General features: G+C 43.7%; 1 protein-coding gene across 8 annotated transcripts in view; it reads left to right on the forward strand.

The window, feature by feature from the left end:
* CELSR1 (cadherin EGF LAG seven-pass G-type receptor 1) overlaps window positions 1-25,681 on the forward strand; it is a 168,381-nt gene that overhangs the window by 113,881 nt on the left and 28,819 nt on the right. For all 8 annotated transcript variants that reach the window (XM_075081303.1, XM_075081305.1, XM_075081308.1 and 5 more), the window contains exons 6-19: window positions 3,765-3,922; window positions 5,063-5,226; window positions 6,965-7,090; window positions 12,053-12,219; window positions 12,690-12,875; window positions 13,209-13,322; window positions 13,650-13,824; window positions 14,541-14,682; window positions 16,685-16,805; window positions 18,050-18,233; window positions 19,063-19,164; window positions 20,988-21,082; window positions 21,803-22,012; window positions 24,632-24,815. In XM_075081303.1, coding sequence (XP_074937404.1) covers window positions 3,765-3,922; window positions 5,063-5,226; window positions 6,965-7,090; window positions 12,053-12,219; window positions 12,690-12,875; window positions 13,209-13,322; window positions 13,650-13,824; window positions 14,541-14,682; window positions 16,685-16,805; window positions 18,050-18,233; window positions 19,063-19,164; window positions 20,988-21,082; window positions 21,803-22,012; window positions 24,632-24,815 — 2,128 coding nt within the window. The remainder of the gene's footprint in view (window positions 1-3,764; window positions 3,923-5,062; window positions 5,227-6,964; window positions 7,091-12,052; window positions 12,220-12,689; window positions 12,876-13,208; window positions 13,323-13,649; window positions 13,825-14,540; window positions 14,683-16,684; window positions 16,806-18,049; window positions 18,234-19,062; window positions 19,165-20,987; window positions 21,083-21,802; window positions 22,013-24,631; window positions 24,816-25,681) is intronic.

Here is a 25,681-nt window from a genome sequence, read left to right on the forward strand (position 1 = left end):
TACATAACTTGCATTATCGTTAATGGGGGTCATGCTGGTAAATTCCTGTACACCACATTGAACATTTACTCATGAGTGCAGAATTGGCACAGCTAATGAAACTTGCCTTTCGGGTAGCATGGTGTTTCAGGAGATGAGTCTGACAGGCAGAAAGGACTGCTAAGTACCCAGATGAAAGTCTGGCTTTTAACTCCTTGAAGCTATTTCCAGAAAATAATAGTGTGAATTAATGCCGGTTAGTGTTAGCTCTTCCTACTGTTAGGGATCAGTCTTGCTCCAGTAGGATTCCGCAGAAGCAAAGATGATGCCTGAAATGTGGATGTGTGCGCTGTCATTTGGTGGTGGCAGTTCGCTTTCTTGTATATTTTCCAAGTACTACTTACTTACTATTCCTTAGCCTTTACTTTGCTAGGCTAAACACGACAAGTCCTTTTTGTCTGTTTGATAAGGTAAGCTTTTCATTGCCCTGGCTCCAGTTCTGTGCATTTGCTCTAATTGGAAGTTATTTTTAATAAATGAAATCAAAATTGTCCACAATAGTCTATCCTGTTCAGTGTCATAAAATTTCCCTCTTACCTGTCTTCATAACAACCCACTGTTGTATTGCCTTTTTTATATTTTAATCACACCGTGGTTCAGAACTGTTTTGTAGTCAATTAATACGGCTAATTTTTTCTTATTTTTCTTCATTTATGGCAGATGATCTTTGAGCCTGCAGCAGAAATTCTTGTCGCTAGATCCCAAGTTTCATGTTCTGTGATTAATTCTCTTTCTAGGACTCAGCTATTCAAAGTGATTCCTTTTTTTAATGAATGATACTCTAAATATCCTTTGTGTCACCAGTAAACTTATTTAGTATTAATCAAAATATTAAATTAATGAAATAAATTTCATTTTTCAGTTCTGAAGGAACTCCTAACTTGGCCTCCCTCTGTTCCAATCTTTTATTTATTTCACATTATTTCAGTTACAAAGTATTACCTGTGCTAGGTGGTGAGAAGATAAGTAGTGTAGTACTTGCCAAATATAAGAGAAAAAACAGCCCATGGTACACTAAATCACTCAGAGAATCTCTCTTTCCTTTCCCAGCAACATACTCTTCCATTTAGGCAAAAGCCTGTTCTGTCAAATGGGTCATTTAACATGGTCAGAAAATAGCTACGTGTTTGAACTAAGCATGGTTTGAACTGCCAGTAGGTCCCTCTTCATTCACCAGAATATTCCATTCCTCTTCATCGGCTTATGGTTCTGTGAAGTCATCAGAGCCGAAGAGATGCCAGCGATCTGCACTGCAATGACCAGTCGACATCTAGAGAAACACTTTGCAATTTCTATGTTAAATAAAAGTAAGGGGGGAAAATCAATCTGCCACTGCAGCTAGTTGGCTGTGAAGGAGCAGCTGCAAACTGCTGAGTCTCATCAGGTTGCAATCTTGATTAACATTGGGCAGATCCCCCCTGCTGCGAGAATAAATACCCTGCCTTTGTCAAGGCTCCCATGTAAGAAACAATAGGTTATTTCAGTGAAGCACAAGAACATAAGTGTTAATCGAATCATTCCTCCAAATGAATAGAAGTAGTACCCATAATGTAAACATTTTAATTTTGGAAGGAAAGGCCTCTCTGTCAGTTGGTTAATTTTCTATGTATTTTTTATTTACTCTGAAAAGCTGCTCACTAACACTGCCATTACTGCATACAATAACATTTTCAGCACTGCAAATATGTATGCTTCCTGTCTTTCCAAGCTAGGCAGTGGCAAAGTCCAGGGAGTATTGGAAAAAATAAAATCTGCCTTACGATCAGTCAAGAGAGGTCAAAACTTTATACTGTATAACTGCCAAACTATGTGATCACATTAGTTCTTGGTAGAGGAAATGGAAAATACTTTCCAACTGGAATTGAGACCAGGAAACATCTTTTAAAAATGTTTTTATATGTTGGGATAATTACCCTTAGAAATAAATCTCTCTCTTTACACATGATGAAAGTGACTTCAGGTATTTTAACAAATTTATGTGCATACAAGCAGAACAAAAAGAATATGCATTTATCCCCTTACTCCTTCCTTGTTTGCTGTACAAGTAAGGTATTTTAGTACACAGTTGAGCAATATGTTTTAAAGCTAGTGTACACCAAACTACAGTGTGATGCCCAGACACCTTCCGTTTTCATCTGGTTACAACTATTGTTGATCAACACATCATAAAAGTATCTTTTGGCTTTCAGTTGTGCTGTATGTCTGGGTCAGATCCTGGTGACTTCACTCTTGTGAGGTGTCCCTTTGCCCATGGAGGAACAGCAGCAAAGCCAGGGGAGGTCAGCTCATTGCTTCTGTTGTACCCATAAAGTTCTCAGAGGTCCTGCACCTGTGGTGGATTAGGACTCGGGAGCTCTCTGCAAACACTGAATATGGAAATCGGTTTTTTACAGAATTTGCTGGTTCTTCACTGAGGCTGATACACTGCTGTTTATACATGGACTCTTTTTTAACAGTCATGATGTACTTCTCCACTGCAGGAATCTGTCTCTTGAGTTTCTGTGTAGCCGATATGGTCTCCTGTCAGTCACACTGGAGTACATCTGGTCAATTAGGAAATTAGTGGAGATGAAGGATGTGTTTGTGGTAGAGGCACAGAAGTTTGGTGTTTAGGGTTGGATTCCCGGTGGTCCTGTAGGCTTTCCTGCCTGTTGAGATCACTGAATTTCCCCAGTTGTCAGCAGTTGCTGGAGTGGGGAGAACACCACCTGCCAGCAGGGTGACTAGCAGAGTGAGCCAGTAACGGCAGAGGTGTGAACCTGAGTGTGATAACTCTAGTTTTGTGACCCTGGTTTTGTTCAACAGGACACTTTGTGGGTGGGTGTGTGGGTAGGTGGGTGGGCAGGAGTTTCCTCCTGCCTGGGTGAAGCCAGAGATCCGGACAAGCCAGAACATTTGTTGCCACTCTAAAACACTTTCTTCCCATCTTCCATGTGCCACCCATGGTGGTGGTCTGCGTGCTTGTACCAAAGCAGCTGCGTGAGCAAGCTCAGACCCATCCCTTATTTTTGATTGACCGACTCTGTGGGTTGATGATCTCTATTTTCCTGTGACTAGAAACCAGGGGAGCTTCTCTGCCAGCTCAGCCATCAGCAGTGGGTTTCCATGCCCTCCATCTTGTAGCCAGGAGGCACTCCCAGCAGGCACAAACAGTCTTCATCTAAGCTCTCTCCTGGTCATCGGACAAACTTTTGCTACAGCCTTTATGGGAATCTGCATTTGGGTTGTGGTCGCCCCAACAGAGTACCCCCATCGCAGCAAATCTGATTTAAGCCTTTAGCCTCACTTGTGATGTTACATCATTTTATGATTTCCTGTCTTTGGACAGAAACAACAGTAACTTGAACGTTAAAATTCAAGTAACAACATTCACCTGAGATGAAAAGTTGCAAATGAGCAGAATTTATTTGAGGTTGCTGTGCAAAAGTAAGAAAAACACCTCTTTGAAGTGATTTGGGCCAAAGTGGTTCAGCAGTGGAAAAGACCAAAGCCACTTCTGAGCATGCTGTGTATCACGCTGAGCAGGTATAGACCCTCTTTAGAGTCATCCATTGGGTTTTTCTTGCCTAGATATTGTAGGTCAACTTAATTTCTGCTGGTTTATTTACACATCCTATTTCAGTCCCCTTGGGGGAATAAGAAGTATGTTGTTGAGCTGGCTGAACTAGCATTTAAATCCCATGTGTATGCAGCACTGTATGACACGTGCCATTTATTTCTTGAAGCCCAACATTGGGCGACTAGGAATTCCTCATGGGCCTTCAGGAGAGAAGGTGGCTGTGGTGACTGTGGACGACTGTGACACAGCAGTGGCTGTGCGCTTCGGGAGCCTCATCGGAAACTACACCTGCGCTGCCCAGGGTACTCAGACAGGCTCAAAGAAGTAAGGATCCCCTATGTTTGCATTTTCTACTCATTCTCTTCTTCCAGGGGAGAGTCAACAGTATGTGATTAACCACTAAACATATAAAGTTGGGAAAGTACATATGATTTAACAAGAAAACATAACATGGTTTAGTTTGGTAGATGGAATTTGTTGGAGGCTACTGCAACTGTCAGTACACTGGGTGGAATGCAGAGTTTTGTGTAGCTACAGACATGTGCCCAAATTACTTGTAAAATGAAAAAAAAAAGACTTGGAGGTCAGTGTGGATTGCCCCAAAAAGTATCTATTTAGTAAGAAAATGTAGAAAGAAGGGTAAATAAAATGCTAGACCATATTGATGAAGGGGATGGCTGAAGAGCTGATTACTTCCATCGTTTAAGTTAACGGTCCTATCTTACAAGGAGATAGAAATAAAGGAAGTACAGAAAAGGCCGTTGAAAAATCATCAGGTATTAAAAAAAACTTTCCTGTGAGGAAAGACCAAAAAGATTAGTACCACTGGGTTTAAAGGGGAGTTGGACAGCAAGCAACATAGCAGGGATATAAAATAATAAGTTATAGCAGAAAGACTGTTGAGATGCACATGGTGCTCTAAAATCCCAAGAGAAGTAGGGACCATAAAAATTAGGGCTAATTCAAACTGGGCAAATGATATCCTTTTCACACAGTGTGGAGTCACTCAGTGGAACCTGCCTCCACCAAATGTTATTAAGGCTAAGGTCTTCAGAGGATTTAAAAAGGGTTGGCACTGTATAATAATTAAGTCATTATATCAAAATCCACAGCATTTCAGCCCTTGTGCTGAGGAGCATAAGTAAGCCTCTAGGTGACTGGAGTCAGAAAGATGTGTCCTGTGGCCGCACATTTTTCCAAAATTTTCATTTTCTTCTTCATATTGACCACTGTTAGGGACAGGTCATTGGATTCTGTATGTATATGACAGCTCCTAAGTTAAAAGTGTGGCGTTTCTGGAAGATCCTTTGATTATAAGCCCTGGAAGTGCTGATGTAGCAGAGGGAAGTGCGTGGCAACACGGGTGAACTAACAGCTCGATTGTGCTTATGGAAGCAGTAAGATAAAGAACAAAACAAAACAAACTCTGTGCAAGAAATTATGAGCATTTCTTTGTTTCTTCAGATCTTTGGACCTAACTGGTCCTCTCCTCCTTGGTGGTGTCCCAAACTTGCCTGAAGATTTCCCAGTGCACAACAGACAGTTTATCGGCTGCATGAGGAACCTCTCTATCGACAGCAAGCCAATCGACATGGCTAGTTTCATTGCCAATAATGGCACTCTGCCAGGTATGAGTGACCACCGCCTTAAAAGTCAACACAAGAAAGCTCTCTGCCATAGCTATGTATACCAGGGCTTAGGATGACAAAGGGGCCAGCACTGGGAGGAAGCCCAGGGAGCGGCAGCTTTTGGAGGGTTCTGAAACAGCCCCTGTCCCCATGTTAGTGCCACTGTGCACAAAGCATTTGCTCCAAACCATGTGGCAGGGGCTCAGAGTGCTGCTGAGAGTTGCACTGCCACCGTGTCACTGTTGCAGCTACATCCAGACCTGCTTGATGCACTTCATTTGTTTGAGCAAGGTGCAGTCTGCACCCACGCTAGGGACGCACACAATAGCCCGTGACACAGCACACACTTACAGGATTAAGTGGCACGCAGGAAAGGACTGGGCTTGTTTAGACCTTCTGCATTGCTACAAGTTTCACCAAGGAATTTACTCCTAAATGAACTTTTCCTCTTTTTTTTTTTCTTAATTACCTATTAAATGTCACTTTGCTCTGAAAGCCATTGGGATTAGTTCATTAAAAAGACAACATTTTTAATGACTTTTTCATAAATTATATTTGTTCTGTAAATCAAATTCTGCAGTCCTCCAAATCTGAAACCTCCCTCATGAAGCAGCCTGTTGGAGTTTCTGATTTGGTTTCCAGTCCCTGGATCCCTGATCAGGATTAGTTCTGGTGTACATATAACTTGCTCTTACATGCAGGAGAGGCAAGTCCCTTCCTTCCACCCTGCTGAAGGTCTGTGTAAGAGCTAAACTGCAGTACTTAGGTAAGGTAGTCAAAGCATAAGCTTCAAATTGCTATTTTATCTTGGAGCCCTTTTTTAACAGTTATGTCTCTAATATTAGTTAAATACAAGTTTTAACATATTGAAATATACATCAGGAGGGACATAAAGTGTTTTCTTTAGGATGAATTTTTTTTTCCTCGTTTGGAAATGTGTTTCTGTATAGTTTAAAACAATGATGTATACTAGTGTTACGCCACTGTGTAACGCTGCACAGTGGCTTTCCCTGGTTAGCGTCTCAGATGACAGTAAGTTGTGAACGGTGGTGCTGCATCATGGCACCAGTCAATCTGCCTGTCTCCAGCAGTGGATGCCAGGGAAGAGTATATCACCACAGGACAAGCATGTGGTGATATATCCCCAAAATCTTCTCTTAGTCCCCCGAGATTTACAGCTCAGTGAATGTATTTAACAGCCTTTGATAGATTTGTCTTTACGAATTTGACACTTCTGCCATCCACATTTTGCTTTGCTGCCTTCAAGGATATTAAAAAATGTCCAAAACCTATAAAGGTCATGTCTTCTTTTTAAATAAAAAATCAGATACAATCATTCATCTTGTCAATACCTATAAATATCTGAAGGGCGGATGTCAAGAGGATGGGGCCAGACTCTTTTCAGTAGTGCCCTATGACAGGACAGGGGGCAGTGGGCACAAGCTGGAACACAGGAAGTGCCACTTACTAAACATGAGAAGAAACTTCTTTCCTGTGAGGGTGGCAGAGCAGTGGCACAGGCTGCCCAGGGAGGCTGTGGAGTCTCCTTCCCTGGAGACATTCAAAACCTGCCTGGACACGTTCCTGTGCCCCTGCTCTGGGTGCGCCGGCTCAAGCAGGGGGGTTGGACGAGGTGATCTCCAGAGGTCCCTTCCAACCCCTACCATTCTGTGGTTCTGTGATTCAGAGCCTTTTTCTTGTTAAAACTATGCAAAGTAACTGTTTTCCTGAATTTCAGGCTGTGCAGCGCAGCAGAACTATTGCGAAACCAACTGGTGCCAGAATGGAGGCACGTGTGTCAACAAGTGGAACACGTACATCTGCGAGTGCCCTGTACGCTATGGAGGGAAAAACTGTGAGCAAGGTAAGATGCAAACACCTCTTCATGCGTAGTCACGTGTGCAGGTTTCATTACCCATCATTAACATCTCATAGCATGTATGTCAAATTCTGATGCTTAAGGGATAGGTAACAGAAGATTGCAATTAAGACTAAAAATCACCCATTATCTATTTGAAATAATTTCAGAGATTGCCTATATAATAAATATGATAGCTGACGTACTGTCAGGAGTAACAGCAGCTTTCACTGATTTACTTAACATAAGCAAAGTAGTTCCCCAGAACTTGGCAGTATTTAGTGATTTGTTTATGGTAAAAATGTCTGATCGTAAGCCCCTTTAAATCAGTGGAAAGAATCCTGCTGACTTTATTGGGCTTTGACTCAAACCAGGGATGAATGTGCAGTTTTAATCACCACTTTCTTGGCAAGAAGACAGTCTCTGCTGAGTAAGAGCGCTTCCAGTTTTTTGGGTTTTTCTTTGATTGAACACAATGTGTGTGTATGCGTAAAACCTTATTAATAAAGGTTGATGAAGGAGCAGCAGATATGTTTTATAGGGCGTGAAGAACTTGCAGTTAGTTTCTTCCCAAGGAACCAAGGAGTCATCTGCGTCAGGGGTCCCATGGGGTCAGTGCATCAGTGGGCTGCTTGCTGTAAGGTGACACCTCCACATCTGGTGGAGGGTTGCTCATTTGGAGTCTTTCTGGAGGCTTCCAGGAAAGGAAACATGCTTAAACCTAGGCATGGCTTTCCTAGAAACAGAAGGCCAAATTCTGGCCTCTGATGCAGATGTGGTAGGTCTTTGTTTCCATTATCCCCCCATGACAACCCAGAATAGTTTGCAGTGTGATCAAGGATTTTGTTCTTTTGATGTATCTACCCCGAATCAGACATTCTTGATTACTCTCAGCAGGGCATGGAGCCTGGAATAGCAGGTCTCCAAGCTGAGGTGCACACACCACAGTGATTTGCAGACCACTTTAGCACAGTATGCCTCAGCCTGGGCCAGATCTAGGGGATGACAACTACTCTCCCCTTGCCTGAGAGGCATCAGCTTAGGAGGAGAGGACACATAAGTTTCTGGCTTGGAAATAAGGGTTTGCAGAGTGAGGGATGGGGGAAAGGAATGATGGAAGCCTTTTCCTATGTCCCACCTCATGCAGAGCCCAGAGCTGCTATTACTGTTGCTAGCAAGGTACCTGCTTTCTGTAGAAGCTCCTCAAATATTTTGAGCTCTCCAGGTTTGTATGAAGACCTAATTTTCCCATGTGTCTCACACCAGACATCTTTGTCAGTGAAGTTCTGGTGTTTTCTTCATGATAGGCTGGTCTCTGAGGTACAAACCCACACTGATGACTCCTGAGAGTGTGCCAGGGCCCAACTCTGGTGTGACCTGTACTGGGGTAAACGGGGAGTAGCACTATCACATGGAAAGACTATCCTTCCTTCTGTCTTTATCTTCATTTTGAAATGGAATTTCAAAATTCTATCAAATAAGTGTTTTATTCATCATTTTCTTATCCCAAGCCCAGGACTAAAACATGAAGTTTGGAATTTAAAAAATCACCTCAGAACTGCCCTGTAGCCATAACTCGAAATTTAAGTTCGAGTAATACAGATGATGACAGTCAGAGCATTACTGTTCCCCCCACCCCCAGCAGTCTCCTCTGCCTCCAGTGATGTGCATTCCTGCATGTTCCTTTTGTCATTCGGGTAACCCTATGTTCTTGCTGATGCCTCAATTTGTGTGGGTTTTTTATAGTTTTAGGGCAGCAGGCTGCTTGCTTGTTTGATATTTGTGGGGCAAAATGTCCCTAAGAAAAAATTGCAAGCAAAGAAAGAAACAAAGTTTTCTGAAATATGACCAAAGATTTTAGGAGCCTGAAGTTAAAGTCAGGAGTAATCACTGATATACAATACTCCTGGCTTTCAGGTTGCTCATTTGAGTGCTCAGATATGATCCTAACAGCATTAGCTATTATTAGGCAGCTATGTTTTAAAAAGTCTTAGCTGGAATATTTGCATTCTTGTGGAGGAGTGATTGGCCGATGCATTTTTTCAATCCCTTTAGCAGTGCTGGATCTGCTTCAGGTTCGCAGACAGCAATGGCTCTGGCAGGTTCAACTTTTTCTGTTGCCCGCTTTTCAGAAACTCTGGGATCTGGTCTGCACCAGTCAGGACAGGGTGTTTTACCTTTACCACCTTCCTAGGACCTGCTGACTCACCTTCTGGCAGCTCCCATCTCCCTCTACTGACATATAGAAGGGAGATAAATTTAGGGGAAAATTAGTTTCGCCTTAGGTGTAGTTTAATTCTTTTAAAAATTGAGATACTGCAATGCTGTGAAGATCTAGCAGCTGTGCCCAACTCACTCTTGGATGGCTAATATTGCACAAGCCTTGGGCTGAACACCACAGGTTTGCACCAAAACATAAGCTGTCGCATGTCCTACACCCAAACTGCAGGTGAAATCCCACTGTTGGCAGTGTGTTTCCCCAGGACCTCTGTCTGCACAGTGAATAACCCTCATGTCTTTCTGATGGCCTCTTAAATGTAGGAGCCTCTTAGAAGTGTATGTAGATACACAGGCAGTGCTTCAAAGTGACAAACCCTGAGAAAACGGTTAGTTTGCATCACTGCATAGCCAATGGCAGGGAAATGCAGTGCTTGGAAGCACGTGCGCTCATCTCTGTGGTGACAGGGGTGGTCAGGCCCCATTGGGGTACATCGGATGTGGCCACCAGCTCCTCTGTGGAGACCCCCAGTCCCAGGCATGGGGAAGGGCTTGGCGGAGGAGGGAGGTCAGAGGGGGCTGACGGATGGGGTTTGCTGTTTTACTAGCAGAGGAAGGTGCACCCTGGCCCCAGGGAAGGGAGGGGAGTTGGGAGGAGGTGTGGGAAGGGAATGGTATTTGCAAGCACTGAAAGCCACCACTGGTGAGAAAAGGAAGAAGGTGGCTAATTGCCATGCCAGTCCAGTTCTCCCAGGAGCCGAGCTGAAACGCTTGCAAACTGCATTCCTAGCCTCCAGCAGGTGGGAAGCCTGCAAGGTTTGCATCCTGACTCCACTCTCCAGAGGGAGGTGGACTTAAAAATCTCAGCAACAGTCTAGAAAAACACTAGCAAGGAAGTTGGAATTTGAGGTCATTGTGAAGGTCAGCAGGGGAGGAAGGAAAAGGTTGACTTTTGCATATGTGGAGCAGAAGGAGGAAATGATCATGCTCAACACTCATGTCCCGCTTACTTTTACACTGATGTAGTATAGTGCAGGCTCATGAATCATACCCTGGCCCAGACAGCCAGAGCTTAAGCACCAAATTCAAGTTTTAAGCAAGCTGGGGACATCTATGTCTGATGGAAAACCGATTTAAATTGCTGTCTGGGTTTCAAGAGCACGCTGAGCTTCAGTTGTTCCAGCATATGCCTCCACTAGCATTCGTGGAGGACTGGGTGTGGCTGCAGAGGGGAGATCACAGCCTGCAGTCGGGGGAAGAGGGGCTGCCAGCACTGACCCAGGGTGGGGTGGTCAGGTAACCACACCTTAGACAGGGCAAGTCAAGTTACACCTCTGGCTTGGCTAGTGGTAGTCCACTAGTCACTAACATCTTGTTTCTCATAAATAGGGAGCTGAAGAACTTGCAGACAGCACTTTCCTCCAAACCCTGCACTCCCTGTCCCCAGCCTTTCCCTTTATGGAGACTGACAAGGCAGATATCAGAATTTGGGGGGGGCAGAGGGGGATGTTCCTCAAAAACAGCTTCATATCATCCTGACTCCATCTTCTGCAATTATGTTGTCCCTCTACCTTTTTCTAAGGGCGTGCCATTTTAAAGTAACATACACATTTGTATATACATAATCTCTCTTACTACACGAAAATTCATAAGAGTCAGCGGATAGGATAGTGTGGAGCAGAAGAGGAAGGAGACTTAATCCCCGTCATCTCACTGACCATCCACGTGGGCTCAGTGCATGACAAGATACAAGGCTGGGTGCCAATCCGTGGTGGTTGTACCCAGTCTCTAAGGCCTGCTTCCACTTGCAAAAAGCTGCCATGAACTTCACCAGTATGCCTGCAAATGAGGACATCAGGCAGGGGCTGACTGCAGACCCCACCTGACTGCAGATCCCACTACAAGGTGCCCCGCATGGTGGAGGTGCTGTATGAGATGCTGCAAATAGCACAAAGCTCCCACAGCTTACTTTGTGCTTCTAATCAGTGGGATCAACTAATCCGTGGTACTGTAGCTCCTGTTACCTGAGGTAGCTACTTTAAAAGTCCAAAGGGTGGGTGTTCCCCTATTTTCCATCAGCAAAGTGCTTTTCATTGAAGGCTGTTATCAGTGTCTCCCTGTAGGAACAGTGTTTGTGCAGGGTTAGAGAGAGGGCCACTCTTCAGCCCTCTTCAGGTATTTAAGGCAGACAACTTAGGCAATTCCACCCAAGTTTTCTCCCTGTGAAAAGGCCGCATAAGTGAGACAGCTGAGTGATCTGGCCCTGGAGTATTTATAATTAATTAATATTTCCTGTTGCCTCCCAGCCTTTTCCACTGTGTTTAATCTGCTAATTAGAAGCAGGGGTAATCAAGGATATGTTGAAAACATCTGCAGCAAGTGTTGCCCTCATACTTCCTGCTCTGTCCACCCACTCATCAGCAGAAGTGTATCAGTAGAGATCCTGAGCTCACCTTTCTAGGAATGCCTGTCACCTGTGTAATGCCATAGCAGTGTGGAGGTGCCGTCTTTGAGTGCACGCACTGAGACAAGGTGCCTACCCCACAACAAGGGAGGTTGTGAATTTACAGTATTATCAGCTGCTTCACAGTAACCCCCCTAGCCTGGCTCTTACTCCATAGTACATTAGAAGTAGCTCAGTGGAGGAGGGACTAGCTACCTTGTGCCATCACAGTGGCATAGCATCATTTCTCCTCTTAACCTTTGTCCTGAAGCATATCAACTCTTTCCCTTCTGTCTTTTGATTTACAGCAATGCCTTCTCCTCAGCGTTTCAGTGGTGAAAGCATTATCATTTGGAGTGACCTGGACATTACCATCTCTGTGCCATGGTACATTGGGCTGATGTTCAGAACCCGGAAAGTCAATGGCATGTTAATGCAAGCCAATGCTGGGTCTGCATCCAAGATCAACATTCAGGTAAAAATGTGGCTGCCTTTGGGTAGAAAAGAATTAAGGCATTCTCCTCCATCACTGGATATGGCCACATGAGCTACGTAGCTTCATCCACCCAGCTAAATGCCCATCAATCAATACAAATTATTTCTTCAGCCTTTTACAAAGATCAAAAGATCAACGACCAAAAGTTCATTCTAAAATTTAGATTCATTGGTTTAAGATTATTTTTTTAAACAGAGGTAGTAGTATGCATTAATATAGATGCAAACAGTGTGTCTCTTGATTGTTCTGGGTTTTTTTTTGTCAGTAGGGTAAGTTAGAGTCTGAATGTCCAAAGTTATATGAGGAGTTATTGCAAGTGTTTCCTTCTTTACTGTTTGGGCTTTTTTTCCTTTTTGGGCTGTCTTAGGAAACATTATTTTCTTGCCTTCTGCCCCTTTCTGCATCAAATACAAATATGTGGCAAAAAATAAGACATTTTTTTTTAACAGATTCTGAACAACTATGTGCAGTTTGAAGTGTACACTGGCCTGAGCCAGGTTGCTAGTTTGAAGATGAGCCAGTCACGAGTCAGTGATGGGGAATGGCATCATTTATTAGTCGAGCTGAAGAGTGCTAAAGATGGTAAAGACATCAAGTACCTTGCTGTCATGTCCTTGGACTATGGGATGTATCAGGTAAGGCACCATCATAACTTTGCCACTAAGCACTACAGAAATGTTTTTAGGAGAAGGCAGGATAACGCACTGTGGACAGACACTTATGGTGTAAGCCATATTCTGCAGTGCTTTATCCCTAACGAAGTTACATTAATTGATTAAGCCTAATAATAAGATATCTTGTGAACAAGTCTGTAAGAAGCCACATTCAGATGTCTAGCTCCTCACTGCTTTGATATTTTTTCTGTAGTCTACTGGCAGCTACTGCTTGACTCTGTCACTACAGAAAGTAGGCTGTCTGTGTCACAGAAGATGACAGTGCTTCTTATCAACTGTCCTTTTCTTCAACAGAGCACTGTACAGATTGGAAATCAACTACCTGGACTGAAAATGAAAAGCATCATTGTGGGAGGTGTCTCTGGAGACCAAGTCTCTGTTCAGCAGGGATTTTATGGCTGTATGCAGGTATGGAATGAAAAGCATAGCAACAAACTTCAAACTTTTAAAGAAAATACCCATGTCAAAATGTGGTATTTTCTTTTTCATCCATCCCTGAACATTTCTGTTTCCTACATCAAAATATCTAAGAATCAAAATATTAAAGTCTACCCACTTTCCCAGATACAAATCTGGTCTCACAGGGGAACAGCATTTGAAAAAGAATCTGGGTTTGTCTCATCAGATGATGTTTCTTTAAATTGTAGCCCCATGGATTAATGGAAGTAGTGAAGCACATAGCACTGTATTCTGAATGGAGACTCTAATTGAAGAATAATTGTCTTTTGTCACCAGGGAGTAAGAATGGGAGAGACATCTACAAATATAGCTACACTTAACATGAAACAGGCTATCAAGATCAATGTGAAGGAGGGTTGTGAAGTGGATAACCCCTGTGATTCCAACCCGTGTCCCCAGCACAGCTACTGCAGTGACGACTGGGACAGCTACTCCTGTGTCTGTGACCCAGGTAACCCAGTGACCCTCCTGTGCACTCATCCAGGAGCTGGATCACATCTTCATGCACTCATCAGAAGAAAAGCAGCGGTGGCGGCAGCATGCTTGCAAAGTGCTCCTCTTCTGATTCTTCCTCTTCCAATCATTATTATTTTTCTCAGTCTTACTGTAGCACCCTTGAAGCTGAAGTCATGGACTAAGGATCATTTGTTCTAGGCAACGTATCAACCAAACAGAAAGACAGGTTTTTTGGTCCAAAGGGCTCTTTCTGTGCACGTCCCCTTTTCTTTTCATCTGTTTTTCTTTTTCTTTACCAGGCTTTTCTGCTGTTGGATTTCAATCTCACACCCTGCATCTTAATCGAGATACTTTGAATGTTTTCTCTGTTTTGGTGCATGTAGTCAGCACATGCTGTCAACACCCAGCACAGTCACCTCCCATACATGCAGGGAGAGAATACAAAACTATTTGTAACACATGCCCTGAATATAGAACTGGGAACCAAAGGCACAAGAGTGCCTCAAGCATGTTAACAGACCGTTGAAAAGAACAGCCCACTATCTTTTTCGCTGAGAGGGAAAAGAGTACCTTCTTTCTGACAGTATCTCAGAGGGAATCTACTGATTATTGAAGATGTGTTATTAGTGTGTAAGCCTAAAATGGTCTTTTGGAGACATGCAAATCATAAATTACAATGGTTGCCGTAATTTTATGACCTTGTCTCCCCAGGGTACTTCGGGAGAGACTGTGTTGATGTATGTAACTTGAATCCATGTGAGCATGTCTCCACGTGCGTGCACAAACCTAGCTCATCCCATGGCTACACCTGCGAATGTGGACAAAGCTACTATGGACAGTACTGCGAGAGCAAGTAAGAGAATTACTTTTTTTCTTGGTTTCTTGATCCGTCCAGGTACCCCTTCTCATAAGACAGCAGTCCTCCCCCTTCCTTTTTTGCTTCTGTTAGCTTTCCTGTTACAATTTGAGTGTTCACAGTAGATGGTATTTGCAGGCTCCAGGCTCTGTGCCCTTCAGCAGTCCTGTGCTCTCTCCCCAGAGACCAGGCAAACTTCCATATACTCAAGGGCCACTTTTCTTCAGTAGCAGCTTAGGGGCTAGACCAACTGTGCTGTGTTACACAGCACTGCATCTGACCTGTACTTTGTTGTGGGCTTTGCTTTAGTTTGCTCTCACCTTTCCTTCAGCTCTCCCAGCACACAGACAGAATGATGCAACCAGTTAGGTGGCCTGTGGCCAGATGAAATGGTTTTGCAGTTCGGGTCAAAAAAGCCATCTTTCTTCTGGACAGTCTGGGAGGCCTATGTCCTGTTGCTGTGTAGAGGAAATGTGCTGATTCCCTTGTCACCAGCTTCCTGGTCTCAGATAAGCATTAAGCAACTGACCTCCTCTTATCCCAGAGACAGCACTTTGATTTACTGTAATATGGGCTATTCATGATGTGCAAATGAAGTGCATTAGTCTGCCCATTTAGGAATAGCTCGTGTGATATTTCCTTCCCTTTGAAAACTGCGAGCTTCTTCCTCTGCCCTTTGTTGTGTGGGCTTTCAAATGTTGGTCATGCTGTTGCCAGGTTCATCTTTCGTTCCTCTGGATTAGTGACGCAGAGACATTGTCCTTGAATTATCTGCTGACATCATGTCAAGTGCGGCGTTATGGTTTTTCATATTAGAAAGCCTAGGAGTACAAACTTGGCAATTACCATAAACAAAATTTGGCTTGGTCTTTGAAACAGACGGCAAACAGCTTTTCTTTCCTAAAATGAGCAGCAGGGAGGGGATTCCTTGTGCATTATGCAGATCACAGACTCAACGGTATTGTCCTTCAGGCTATTGCTTTACAAAGACTTCCAGCTAGCAAAGACCCGGGTCACTGCCCCAGCCCCTTCCCAGAGCTCTCCTTGCCAGCACTAGTGTTGGGGCGTCTGTGGGGCAACCTGCTCAGAAGCTCAACCAGAAGAAACAGAAACAGCAAAAACAAGGGTTATCCTTCAGCAGGGGCAGCTTTTGGGTTGCTGCACAGCCTCCAACGAGCTGTGCTGCACCACTCATAGTCTGAGTCATAGTCTTTGATTCTTAGTCTGGGTCAAAGCATCCACCCTTCCCTCTTCCATGTCCCCATCCACATGTGTCACCCTCCTCCCCTGTGGCAGACCAGAGCTTTTCAGACCCTGTGGTGAGCTGGCTGAGAAAGCCAGGTTGGCTGAAAGTAGTGACTTTTCGTTACAGGGTAAGCTTGCAGCCAGCTTTGCATCTGAGCTGGTGTCCCCACAAACTGAACAAGCACTGCTACCCATGGCAGGGGTGGGACAGGAGCCCATGGGGATGAGGGGGTGGGATATAAAGTGTTGGGGAGCTGTACCCTGAAGCTGTTTGTGGTGGTAGGTAAACCAGGGCACAGGCTCAGCACTGCCTGCAGTTGCTGGAACTGTTAAGTGCTAGCACAGGCTGACACAGGCTGTCCAGCCTGCCCCAGCAAGTGCTTTCCCCAGCATGGGGCTGGGACTGGTTGGAACGGGACCATTTCCACTAGGCAGCGTGGGTCCCATCACCCTCTCCTAGAGGAAAGAGCACCTTATTTACTCGGACAGATGAATACTCCTTACATAGAGGAGCTGGTCTTGAAAATGTTTAGATAAGCGTCCCCTATAGGGTTTCATACCACTGATGATCTTCATTTTCTTTTATTACAGTGTATATGTATTCATATATGTATTGATTGATGGCTGCTGCAGTGAGATACATTACACTCTATAAGCTGATGGAGTTGAGTGCAGATGTGGCCAAAGCTCTTTTTTCTCACCTTTTAAGAGGAAGCTTAAAAGAACTTTCTTTCAATTTGATTTTCTTTTATAGGATCGACCTGCCCTGTCCCAGAGGCTGGTGGGGAAATCCCATCTGTGGCCCATGTAATTGTGAGACCAGTAAAGGGTTTGATTCTGATTGCAATAAGACCAACGGAGAATGCCACTGCAAGGTAAGCAAAATCAACCAGTCTTAAGCCAAAATTTCTTTAATTTAAGAAGTAACTATACCGCTAATAGCTACAACAAGTGCATATCTGAGACAAAGTACACAGAGTTGTGCGTAGAATCATATATATATACATGCACAGTGTAGTTAATCTTTACCTAAAACATTTTGCTGGCACCACCCTCCACAAAATCATACTGTGCAGCTCTTATCTTATTTGCATTTGGAAAGCAAAACTGAGAGGATGAAAGCCTGACTCTGATCTCTCTGAAGTGCAGCCTGGTTTATCGGGGGAGATCAGACCTGGCGCAGAGGAGTGTGCTGGTGGTGTTTTGTGTATCACAAGTGAGTAATAGCCATGAAACAGCTCGGGCCAGCTGGGTGAAGCTCTCCCCTGTGCAATGGCCAGCAAAGGCTTAGCAGCTGGAGAAAGGTAAATAATACAAGAGGCTAAACGCTTTCCTCAGTGACAGCTCTGTTGAGTTTAAGAGGAATTTGTCGTGGACAGGCAGGGACAGACAGGGGATGCAGGAGGGGAGGCGCCTCCCTCCTGAAGGCTTTACAAAGGACTTCTCACAATAGGTTTTACAATAGGCTTGAATGACATCAGAGGAGCTGTGCCTATGCAGACCAGCAGCAGCAAATCTGGCCCCGTACTCCTTTCTGAAATGCCAGCAGGACACACAGCAACTGTTGCGTTAAATCGAGTCAGTGGGGTGCCAGCACCAAGCTCTTGTGTAATCATGTAACGCCTCAGATCAAAAGCATTTGCAGATGCGATTTGAATACGTGATCGTTGGTTGCTCTCCAACCTGTACATGAAATAAGTGGACGGTGCAAGAACTTTCCTTATTGGCTTGTTCATGCCATACAAGAGTGGAATTGCAAAACAGAGAACACTGCAAATCCTCCAAGAATACCTTTGCTGGACACTGGCTGCAAGTACACGAGTAACGTGGGCCCCCCGCCCTTGCTGCAAATGGTGGTCCAAACCCCGGGTCTCTGTGATGCAGGGGAGCCCAGCCATCCCCCCTGGCACTCAGCTGTGCCTCTCTATATTGCCAGGGCTAACACAGCACACTTCCCATAGCTATTACATTTTCTGTTAGTAGTAATATCGTTATTACCCCATGCTTTGCAAAATTAGCCCTTTTACGATGCACATGCTGCTAGAGCAGGATTTTAGAAACACAAGAAATTTGGAATATGAGTCAAATACCTTGTGTCTGTCATTTTGGGTTTTTGTAGGCAAATTACTACAGACCTCAGAGCAGTGACACCTGCTACCCCTGCGACTGCTTCCCGTCTGGCTCCCACACACGCGCCTGCGACATGGAGACGGGACAGTGTCCTTGCAAACCTGGCGTCATAGGGCGGCAGTGCAACCGCTGCGACAACCCGTTTGCTGAAGTTACCACGAAGGGCTGTGAAGGTACCTCCTGTCCAGCAAGCGCTGCTGATCAGCCAGGCTGATCCTGTAGTTGCAGGATCAGAGCCACTAGCAACAGGGAGATAGGGGGTGCACGGCAGTGGGTGTGCAGTTGCATCCTGGGGCACACATGAGCCCAAAGGGCTGACTCCGGCAGGGGCAATGGAAGCTGCAGCAGCCTGAACATGCACCCCTCCTCCAGAGCCTGTGCCAACATGACTCATGGGGGCTGGAGAGAAAGAAAAAAGCTCATATTTCTTTAACTTTCATCAAATGGAAATACAGCAAGCTTGGGGGGGAGAGCAAAACACTAATCCCAATTTAACTTGAAACCTGAGTTCATCTGCCAGTGCAGCATATTGCTGGGCTGCAGCTGAAGAGGCAGGCGAGAGCCCTTGTGCCTTCTGCCCACAAAGGCTGTGGCTGTACGCCTAGTGCCCTCTGCTTTTCTTCCCCCTCTTGCCAGTCCTGCCTTTCCTCTCACCCACCCACCCTCCTCTGATCAGCACAAAACTGCTGCAGCATCCATCTCGCCAGTGTGTGGGTGAAATGAAGGGGAAGCGTTTTCCCACAACAAAGTAGAGGCAGAGATAGGCAGAGCTAAAAGCCAGAGCCCCATAATCATCCTGAGCTCTCCTCTGCCTGTACCTGTCTGCTCACATTGCTAGATAAGGAGCAATCGATAGGTTACAGTGTGGAAGGCACTGCAGAGGGCAGGTATCCTGGCAGAGCTTGGGCATTACAGGAAGGTCCTTTAGGCAGGTTGAAATATCTCCTTGTTGTGATTTTTATCTTGTCAGAAAAATTGCATAATTTCTTTTTCTGTTTTCAGTAATTTATAATGGCTGTCCCAAAGCTTTCGAGGCTGGTATTTGGTGGCCACAGACCAAGTTTGGCCAGCCAGCTGCTGTGCCATGCCCTAAGGGATCAGTGGGTAAGTTCCCTGGGTAAAACATTAACTATTTTGTCTATGTGCTTGTTTGGGGGGGGGGGCGGGAAGCAAAAAAACCCGTGAATATAGGGAATGGCATTAATTCATTGGGTCTAGAGATTATAGATAGCTCGTGTGTATCATAAGCAGAAAAGTTTAGCTAGCTGAAACTCAAGAACTGTTAACAAATACAGTTGGAGTAGTAGCAAAAAATAAATACAAAAGTGCAGCAGATAAACACATATAAAGAACAGAAATTCTGTATCTGTATTTTCAAAAACCAGAGTACAATTTTCTATTTTCTGTTTATCAAGCAATTCGTACACACATAACTTTCAGTTTCTAGCGACTTGTTCATGTTCTTCAGCAATACAGCTCATTTGGGCAAATATAAAATGAGGAAAGTAATTTCTGTGATGACTGCTTTACTGGCGTTGTAGGCTAATGAAGCTAAGAGTTACAGCAGAACTTGTTTTTTTCCACCCGACATCTTTCCTCTAACCCGTAATTCAGGCGGCTGAAAAATGCATCTTATGAGGCACGTGAGCTGTGTCATTTTGTACAGCAAACAAATGACAATCTGCTTTTTCATGCATGTCCCTGAAAATGTTTATCAGATTTTTGAAAATGGAGTTCACAAACTTTTCCGAAGGCTGTTCTGTGGGAAATCAAACCTCTGTCTCATTTCTGGGCCTGGTAACTCTCTGCTGCAAGCGCTCCTCAGGCTCAATGAATTATAAATGGTTATGTGACTTCTCCAAATATTACCTGGGAGAGGTCACTGCCTGTAGGTGCGCAGGAGATTTGTGGTCAACCAAGCTCCTGTTCTGAGGATTTTAGGAGATAGAATTAATTTTTTTTTAGGTGAAGAATATTTACATTATTAAACAGTATAAAGCTGAATTAAAATAAGTTTTCTGCACTGTTTGTTGGGTTGACCCTAGTGTGTCTTCTAGCAAATAGGCTAGCAGGCAAGGGTACTTATAGGAACTGCATGCTTTAAGTGAATTTTACAGAACATTCAAAAAAAGTAAGCTTTATGATAATGAATATTCAGATTAAGAACCTAAGGCTTAATCATAGTCACCTAATCATGGAAGAGAAATAACATAATTAGATATTGTTCAGTTAATGATAATTTTTATTTAGGTATTAGTCATTAAATGGCTTAGGCACGTGCAATATGTTATGTGCAAGTTAACTAGCACAATGTAAATCTTTAATTTGACAACTTGCAATTCACTGTAAAGGAATCACAGCCAAGAACTGCATCTTAAAATGATTTGACAAATAGTACAAAGTAGTAGGCTAAATTAAACACTAAGCTGCTCACAGACCATTCACAAGTGGCAAAAGGCAATTATACGTGTTGGCTGAAGTGTTTACCGTGTGCAGCGTGCAAAGGTGCTGGCATGTTTTGACATGAAGACAGCATTTATCTGGGAGGTCTTTCTATATAGGCTGTTGCACAGAAATCTGAGCAGGGGTATGTTTTCAGAAATATTTAGGAAGTGCACAATCTTTCTCATATTTGGTATAAATTGCTAAATTCATTTGGGGATGTTAGGGCAGCAAGGCTGTGAGAGTGGTTGGGCAGATCTTGAAGTTGGCCTAACTTTCCTCTAAAGCCTGAGGAGGTGATTCATGACTATTAATAGTCTTTAACTTTTCTCAGACAGGGATCCCAGTTTGGAAAGTGAAATGTGTGTAGCTCTAAGAACCTTGAAAACGTAGGAAATCTGAAAGTCTAGGTTATTTCAAATCTACAAAGATTTACCCAGCACAGTTCAGAACATTATTTACCATTATTATTTTGTTTCCTCCAGGAAATGCTGTTCGCCATTGTAACATTGAGAAGGGCTGGCTGCCTCCTGAGCTTTTCAACTGCACCACCAGCACTTTTGTGGATCTAAAAATCATGGTAAGCTGTGTTTTCTTGGTTTTGCCTTTATTTTGTAAATGATCATCCATTCAGACTCCAGTTTGATATCCCCTTACTCCATTTTTTGACTGAGTCACAGAATCACAGAATGATAGGGGTTGGGAGGGACCTCTGGAGATCACCCTGTCCAACCCCCCTGCTTGAGCAGGCACACCCAGAGCAGGGGGCACAGGAATGCGTCCCGGTGGATTTTGAATGTCTCCAAGGAAGGAGGCTCCACAACCTCCCTGGGCAGCCTGTTCCACTGCTCTGCCACCCTCACAGGAAAGAAGTTTCTTCTCATGTTTAGTAAGTGGCACTTCCTGTGTTCCAGCTTGTGCCCATTGCCCCCTGTCCTGTCATTGGGCACCACTGAAAAGAGTCTGGCCCCATCTTCCTGATGCCCACCCTTTAGATATTTATAGGTACTGATGAAATCCCCCCTCAGACTTCTCTTGTCCAGGCTGAACAAACCCAAGTCTCTCAGCCAAGGGAGTCCTTGAACCCCCTCATTTCCCATTAGGACCCTTGTGTTTTTCTGGCTCTCTGTTATATTTTCCATTGAGTTGTCCTGTCAACCCTTCCTCAAGACAAACATCATTTTGATCAAACAACTCCTTTCTGCCAAAAATTCCTAAATTATTATTGTCTTTGTAACTAGAATGAAAAAAGAAAAAACATCCATCATTGAGTTTTTCGTCCTTCTTGTCTCTGATTCAGAATGAAAAGTTACACCGCAATGAGACCAAGTTGGATGGAGACAAAACCATAAGGATTGTGAGAGTGCTGCACAATGCCACCAAATACACACATGGCTTGTATGGCAACGATGTGAGGACAGCTTACCAGATGATGATCCGGGTCCTCCAATATGAGAGCCAGCAGCAAGGGTTTGACTTGGCAGCCACGAGGGATGTAGAATTCAATGAAGTAAGAGAGATACTATATACTGTACCTAGCCTTTACAGTTCACCTTAGAAATTATTTGGCAATGGATAATTAAATTGGTCTTTGACCAAGGTGGAGCAAATGTCATGTAATTGCTTAATCTGTTGCACAAATGAGTTAGTCTTCTCAATTTAGAATGGAAACTTGGTTATGCAAGTGCATACGTGTACGTGTGTGTAATGCAACTATTGTAGAAGGTGCTGTTGTAATAAATATCATCATAGTAACAACCAAAAGCAAAAATCCCCAAATGACAAAAATAATCAAGTTGATATGTTATTCCTGGATAAAAGAGCTTTGTGTACCATATACAATTTTGATGGAAAACCTGCCTAATGTGATGACTTTCATTTAAATGTGCAGTGAACTAACTATGAGCCAGTTACTGACTCTGAAGGTTTCTTACAATTCAGTTTGGAAACACTTAAGTCATATTTATTAAAGAGTTGATACATGGAAAGAACTTCATACCGTATTGATATTTTAAGTGATGCAGGCACATACCAAAATACATGCCAGAGGGCTTCTGCTACTCAGGGCATTCATGAAAGACCGGGTTATTACCAAAGACCTGACCAGGTCTAGCAAACAAGCTGTAGCACCCTCTTGGTCTTGGGGAGACACATAGTTGTGGTGGAAAAATGTGAGATGTGGAAGAAGTTGGGAGTTTTCTGCAGTCTGAAAAAGTGAAGGTTGGATGACCCAGTAGGCTCGTAGAGCTCTCTGTGTTCCCATGTGTGCTGTGGGGTACTGCTGTCATGCTTGCCAACACTATTTCCAAGGTCCCAACCATGGCACAGCACAGAGTCCAAGCTAAAACATACTGCACTGCTGGGCCTGTACTAGCAGAGCCTGGAGCTTGGGCACCAGTGTAGGGATGCTCGATCAACCCTCCATGGGCCAAGACTGGCCTCTGTGCTGGCCAAAGATGGTCTGGCTCCCTGTGAAGGTGTGCTACACCCAGTGTACTCCTCACAGTGCTCCAGGAGGATCAGCCAGGACAGGCAGACTTTGGGGTGAACTTGGAGACCCTGTGCAAGGCCAAGCTGCACCACGAGAGAATGTCCCTGGGGAGGTGGGAGCAGGAGGAAATGTGACTGAGAAAATTCCTCAGTGTCTGGGGCTGTATAGTCAACAGAGTAGAGAACTTCTGAAACACTGAACATTTTAGATACACAGATTTTAAGAGATTCATTTTTTCCTTTGCTAAGGACACACTGTGCTGACAAACCTGTATCTGTGGGCTGTGAAGTGAATTAATTTCCCCATTCAGACCTTGAGAAGGAACTTTGTTTTTAGCATGTTTTGTTAATAAAAATAAGAACAATAAGCAAAAAAGTGTTTTGGAAACCCCTGCTTTAATTTATTATTCTCTGCGCTTGGCACTGAAACTCATACAGATGATGTTTTCAAGAACTCCCTAAATATTTTTAGGACAGGTCAGGGATTTGAAAACTAATCAGTAAAGCTCATGAGAAAAAGAAGTTAACGTCATAGGCTGAGGGAACACAAGGGGAGAATGATTTTTTTTTAATAGTCTCAGGTAGAAGCCTGAGAAATAGATAATAAAAAAACATAAATAATGTTCACAAGGACCAAGGAGGCCTGGTATCAAGTACAGCATGTGTCTCCTGTGTTCCTGGGGAACCATGTAGTGCTTCTTCCCCTAGATAAAGGTAGTCATACTGGCAGCCTCTTTTATCTCAGATACACATTTGCAACCTCAGACAATATAGCATCTTCCCTGTCTGCTTCTAAATGAAGGGTTATGTGTATCCAAAGGTTTGCCTTGGCTATTTCAGAGCTTGAGGTGATTAATTCCTACCATCCTTTATGCAAATTATAACTTAATTAGGAATCAGGTTTTGACACGCTCTCTTTTGGGGTCTTCTTCAGTTCAGCCTGTGAGGGTCCCTTTGGATAGTCTTGTAAGAAAGGGCAGAAGGGACAGATCCTCAGCTACAACATCTTATTTAACACCATTTGTAAGCAACATAAAAATAGGGGGAGAACAACATAACTTAAGTTCTCTTATCTATCTTCAAGTTTGTAGATGCAAGTTAATATTCGCTCCTGTCATTCTTCACCATGTAAGTTGTCCTAGTTACCCAGGAATCAACAAAGTAAAAAAAAAAAAAAAAAAAAGAGAAGGTGATATTGCTATCTATAGACTTCATTTATAGCATAGCACATTATTTTGATTCTCTGGGGGAGTTCTTCAGTGTACATACCAAGCACTCTGCTTTTCTTGTCTCTCATCTCTCCAAGACAAAGAAAATATGGTTAGGTTTTCCTTCTGCATTTTGCTTACTAGGTTTCCTGTCTTAAAAGGGCAAGAAAGTAGGCAGTTCTCATATAGCCTCCAATTTAGGTTTACTTTGCTCATAAAAACTTTGGAGGGATTTGCTTTATGTAGCAAAAAAACCTCAGGGTGAGTAACTGGTGTGCATATTTTCATAAAGCTGCTGTAGAACATGCCTGCATTAAAATATTTCATTATACGCTCACCTGAGGCAGTAATGCCAATCATTTTCAGTATTCCTCACTTGAAACCCAGTGCTTTGGTTGCCTCATCATTTAGGCTTGTACTTTGTTTCCCAGAATATTATCAAAGTGGGTAGCGCTCTACTGGACCCCAGCAACAAGGAGCACTGGGAGCACATTCAGCGAACGGAGGGTGGCACCGCTCACCTGCTCAGGCACTACGAGGAATATTTCAACAATGTGGCCCAGAACATGAAGAAAACATACATGAGACCTTTTGTCATTGTTGCCACTAACATGAGTGAGTATCTGTGTTGAAAACTGCCATTTTGTATTAGAACTTTAAAAATGTGCTAGGTAGAGGTGCTAGCTATTTGTTTTAATAGTAGCCACTGAGAAACAACATACTTGGATTTTCTAACCTAATCAGTGCATTCAAGTTAATTGATCCATATCTGTCAGTTGCCATGGGGAGTCTCCTGGCAGACTCATCTGTTTTCCCCCTGGGCCATGGCACTGCTCCCTGTGTATTTTATTGCAGTGACAGTGCTGTACAGATGGCAGGAACGACAAAGTTTGTAAGTAAAGGTAATGCCTTTTGAGACCAGCTAGTATAGTTGAACATAAGTAGATTACGTTTTTGAAAGAATTACCCCACTGCCACTTGAAGAATTACTGCAGTACAAGGAAAAAACCTTACTGTTAATTGTATACCTCTGATTTTCACATTTTCCTACCCTGGAACCTATCCAGAAAATCATGTCCTGTAGAATTTCTTATACTGAAAGGTATTTTCTCAGAATCACCCATCCAAGCCTTGAAACACCTGTACAGCCTTGCAAAATCCATCATCAGAGGAAAATCCTTGGAGGCCAAAATATCCAGAATGGGTCTCAACTGAGAAGGAACCATCAGGCATGCCCAGATATTTTCCCTACCTGTCACAGTAAATGCCTCCTCTAACAAGCAAATAGCAGTTCCTGCACTTGCAGGACTGTGATGTACTTCACAGATGTCCCCATGGTACACGTGCAGGTGAAGCACAGCAACCACAGCCTGGTCAGCCTCTTTACCCATTTTGTCCCCTGCCCTCTCTATTTCATTTTCTCCCCAGGTACCAACAGTCTGAGCTGATCAGGTGTTGGGGATAGTCCTGCTCTGAGCAGG

This window comes from Phalacrocorax aristotelis, chromosome 1 (genome assembly GCF_949628215.1).
Source record: "Phalacrocorax aristotelis chromosome 1, bGulAri2.1, whole genome shotgun sequence".
NCBI lineage: Eukaryota > Metazoa > Chordata > Aves > Suliformes > Phalacrocoracidae > Phalacrocorax > Phalacrocorax aristotelis.